The 4,011-nt window shown below is 33.7% G+C and overlaps 1 protein-coding gene across 1 annotated transcript; it reads left to right on the plus strand.

Moving 5' to 3' along the window:
* The first annotated feature begins 206 nt into the window (after positions 1-206).
* Positions 207-3,493, plus strand: LOTGIDRAFT_231732 (hypothetical protein). The gene is made up of 4 exons (XM_009054188.1): positions 207-632; positions 1,219-1,399; positions 1,694-1,881; positions 2,359-3,493. Exons 1-4 carry the CDS (start codon positions 444-446, stop codon positions 2,521-2,523), a joined length of 723 nt encoding a protein of 240 aa, XP_009052436.1. The 5' UTR covers positions 207-443; the 3' UTR covers positions 2,524-3,493.
* Positions 3,494-4,011: the final 518 nt, after the last annotated feature.

Consider the following 4,011-nt stretch of genomic DNA (forward strand, 5'->3'; position numbering starts at 1 on the left):
TCAAAATCAGGAAGGTCAAAGCATAATAAATAATATTGACATGGAATATCGTATGTTAAATCAGAATAGGTAATTAAAAAATAAGAATGATTATACGGAAAACTATGAACAACATTACTTGGTTAAGTAATGGTGTCCACAGCCGCCGAAGCTACTCCAACCACCCCCCTCTGTACATTTATCGCATCTACTGTAGCGTTTTTTCCGCGCGATTTTTATCAATATTTGATAATGTTCATACGTGGATGCAATAAATATTCATTGTGCGATCTAGCCACGCGTTTACCGTAAACGTCGCCTGAAAATAGCGTATTTTTGTAACGTCATAAAATAACGTTGCCTGCAAGGCTTTCGCCTATGGCAACATAAGTGTGACGTTATAATAAAACATTGCTAAGAAGATTGAATAAAGTTGTGGATCCACAGTACCCTAATCACACAAGATGTATTTTGATGAAGAATTAAAAGTTCCCAGTGCAGTGCAGAGGATCGGTCACTCTCTAAGCGGCAAACAGAAGGCTGTTATTTTCGCTGTAGCAAGTTTAGCCGTCGGTTTTTTTCTATATAAATCGTGGAGTAGTTGGAAACAGGGAAATGAAGAAGACAGTGAATTTTATAGTCTTCAGCCAAGTGTAAGTAGATCTAGAATTTAATTTCTTTTCTCGAAGAAAAATTTGAAAACATGCGGATAGGCATCCTTTTGTTTATAAACATAAAGTAGAACTAACCTTGTTGGACTTATCCTATTAGTATTAAAAATGCAACCTAAAAATTTTAAAAAAATATTCTAGATTTAAAAAAAAGTTTTGGTGAAAGTAGATCTAGTCTAGCTAGCTTACAAACCTTTAAATGAATCAATAATTGTTCAATATACTTTCTGATATAATACGTCCTCTTAGGTTATTCGAAGCGTATTCTGAAATCTTTGGCCGTAATCTACAGAGCATTTTTACGGCATTCTTTTATGTATTTAGAATCTTCCAATTTTGACATAATATAGTCTTCAAAAAACGCGCTTAGAAATGAAGTTCAATTCGATTGAAAAAACTCTGGTTCATGAGTTTGCTTACTCGACAAACCAATTATTTTGGTTTACATATTTCACAATAGATTCTAATTAAAGCTGGTCTGATTTTAATTCTAAAGTTACAAAGGATTGATAGGATTGTGTTTGTGTTGTTTCAATTCATTACGGTAGGCTACCTCGTTGTCTTTCAGAACTCTCCACGTCAAAAGAGAATTTTAGTGGTTGGTCTGGAAAACACTGGTAAAACCACATTTGTCAGGAGATTCTGTAAGAGGCAGAATGGATCGAATTCGTCGGAAGAAAATTCATTTGGGCAATATATTAAACAACACTCAGTTAAAGTTGGTGATTTGTCAATCACTATGTGGGATGGTTTGTATTAATATTATTCCATGAATCATATTTCGCTCAAAAATCAAATTTTCGAATGAAATTGGTTTATTTTAAAGTCTACACACAGTGATATCTAACTAAAATACATGTAGGTCGAAATAATTGTGAATGTTCAATCTTACAGGGGTTCTTGATTTCAGATAATTTTCCATTTCCTGTTGTCTTCTCTCCGATTAGAGATTTCGAAGGCAGGTTAGAAAACCTAAAACAATTCTACACTACGACTAGACATGTCAACTGCGCTTCCACATAGCATAATATTTTTGATTTCAGTTTGTGGTGCGGTAGAAAATCGAGAAATCTGGCACGATGTTTTCAGATTAGAAGAAGTGGATTTTATCATCTTCTGTGTGGACTCTTCATCGCAACATACATTTGTTGAGGCTAGGAAAGAACTACACAGATTCCTGAAAATAAAAGTCTTCAAGCAAACTCCATTGATTCTATTAGCCACAAAACAGGTTAACATTTTTTCAAATTCAATTATCGAAATATCTCGAACGTATGGTGGAACACAGCCTATTTCTTTTTTACATTAGGTTATTCTGTATATTTTAATAGAATTCAAGTATAAAATACACTTTTTGTAAGTTCGGTTCCGTTGCTATAGTTGAATACTAGTCAGATACGCAAAAACGCAGCTCTATGTCTGAGCTTACTGTAATAACAATTTGAGCGTCAGTAGTTTCGCAGTCCTTCTAATGTCACCTTCCACATGCTAAGTCATGATGACCATCTTTTTTGAGAAGCTGTACATCTGATAATATTATCTATGTAATGAGATGCCTTTACAACAAGCTTAAGTGGCCTTCACTGTTCACATCATAGCGGTCACCAGCAAATAGCATGTCGGTCATATTGTGAGTTGCGTTTGGGACCCATGGCCACTTTCATTATTCGCATTCCTGCAGCTAATTCATAATTTTAATGTGTTTCAGGATAAATCCAGTGCTGTGGATCCATACGCTCTGTACCTTTCCATGAATTTGGAGAATTTCCAAGGGTCGCGACCAATTCTTACCACAGGAATCCAGGTCTCGACATTTGGTCAATCTAAAGGATTCATGGAGCTCTACAACCTTCTTTCAACCATCGATGAATAAAAAGAAATTTTGTAAATCTAGAATATACATTTCATTTGAAATGAATTAATTTCGGCCCAGAACACGTCCCCTGTTTTATATTTTTGGCTGTTGGCTGCTGGTAGGGGGCATAAATTGATTAATATTCTCAAATTTATTCCCTTTGTTTTCAAACCCCCTCATCCTTCAGCTAGCGGCTAAAAATCTGAAATAGAGGCTGTAAAAAAAGAGTAACTTCCAAGCACCTGAAGATACTGTGCGACTGGTTTTCTCAGCTCGGCAGGCATCATTGTCGAAGAGTCCACAAAGCTTACAATGTGTATTTTGTATTTTCATTATTTATATATTTCATTATTTATATATTTCATTATTTATATATTATATTATATATATATATATTTTCATTATTTTCATATTTTATATATTTTATATTTGTTCATTATTTTATTTCATTGCTCTTTAAGAAAAGAATTTGTTAATATTTTGAATCAATCAATAATAATTAAAAGTGTTTCAAAAACTGATAATTTCGATAAATTTTTTATGTAGGTCGTGTGGTAGGGATAATTTGATTTCCGTTGTTGTTTTATGATTATGAAATATTAATTTTACATTTTATTAACAATTAATCATGAGGTATAAAATATGATCATTTATTGTAAGTGATTGTAAAGAGATTTTCTACATTTTTTGTGTGTATGGGGGAAACTGATAGCATCAATTGCACCATTCCTATTTTCAATCAAACATCTGTGGTTCCTGCAATTCCACTAAAACTAAGCGTTTGATGACTTCAATATCGCAAAATCTGCTTATATCAAACGCTTAGTTTCAGCGGAATTGCAAGAACCACGGAAGTCTGATTGAAAATTTGAATGGAGCAAATTGGTGTTATACGTGTCTTCGATACATATAAAAATTTTAGAAAACCTATTTACACTCCTCTAAACATGTGTAAATGTGTGTATAAATTAGAATACATAAATCATGTAAAAATTAACTTTGTTTAGCCTTATCCCTTGTAGCTTTTTTTCGAAGAATTCCCCTCACTGTACACTGCGTGACTTTATCTCAGTATCCCATACGTTTTTCGATCGCTAAGATGTCGGCTTATTTGACAGAAAAAAATATTTCATTTCCACTCTCAGAGCATTTTAACACCACAAAATAATGGAGAAATTTTCATGTTATCATTTGTTCAGAAATCCAGAATCTAAAAGGTCGGTGCCATCTCGTTTATGAACGAGGAATGTAAACCACTGGTTGGGCTGTGATATAGGGGGTTAAAAATCAGATTTCTGAGTTTTACGTCATACTCTTCTGCTCCTAATTTGACCGTTGTGTTCTATATGAGAACCACACATAGTTTCGTTTGTGTATAATACTGCAAGGAAAGACGGTGGCTTGATCCCGGTTACTGGTGATTATCTTTTATCAATTGGAAGACTGAAAATCAAAAATGTTCTCTACTGATTCATTCAACTATCTGTCAGTATACAGATTTCTGGG

The sequence above is a fragment of the Lottia gigantea genome (assembly GCF_000327385.1).
Source record: "Lottia gigantea unplaced genomic scaffold LOTGIsca_21, whole genome shotgun sequence".
Classification (NCBI taxonomy): Eukaryota; Metazoa; Mollusca; class Gastropoda; family Lottiidae; genus Lottia; species Lottia gigantea.

Coding starts and splice junctions, on each gene's coding strand:
- LOTGIDRAFT_231732 (XM_009054188.1), top strand. CDS start 444: ATGTATTTTGATGAAGAATTAAAAGTTCCCAGTGCAGTGCAGAGGATC. Junction 633..1,218: donor TTTATAGTCTTCAGCCAAGT/GTAAGTAGATCT, acceptor GTTGTCTTTCAG/AACTCTCCACGTCAAAAGAG. Junction 1,400..1,693: donor GTCAATCACTATGTGGGATG/GTTTGTATTAAT, acceptor TTTTGATTTCAG/TTTGTGGTGCGGTAGAAAAT.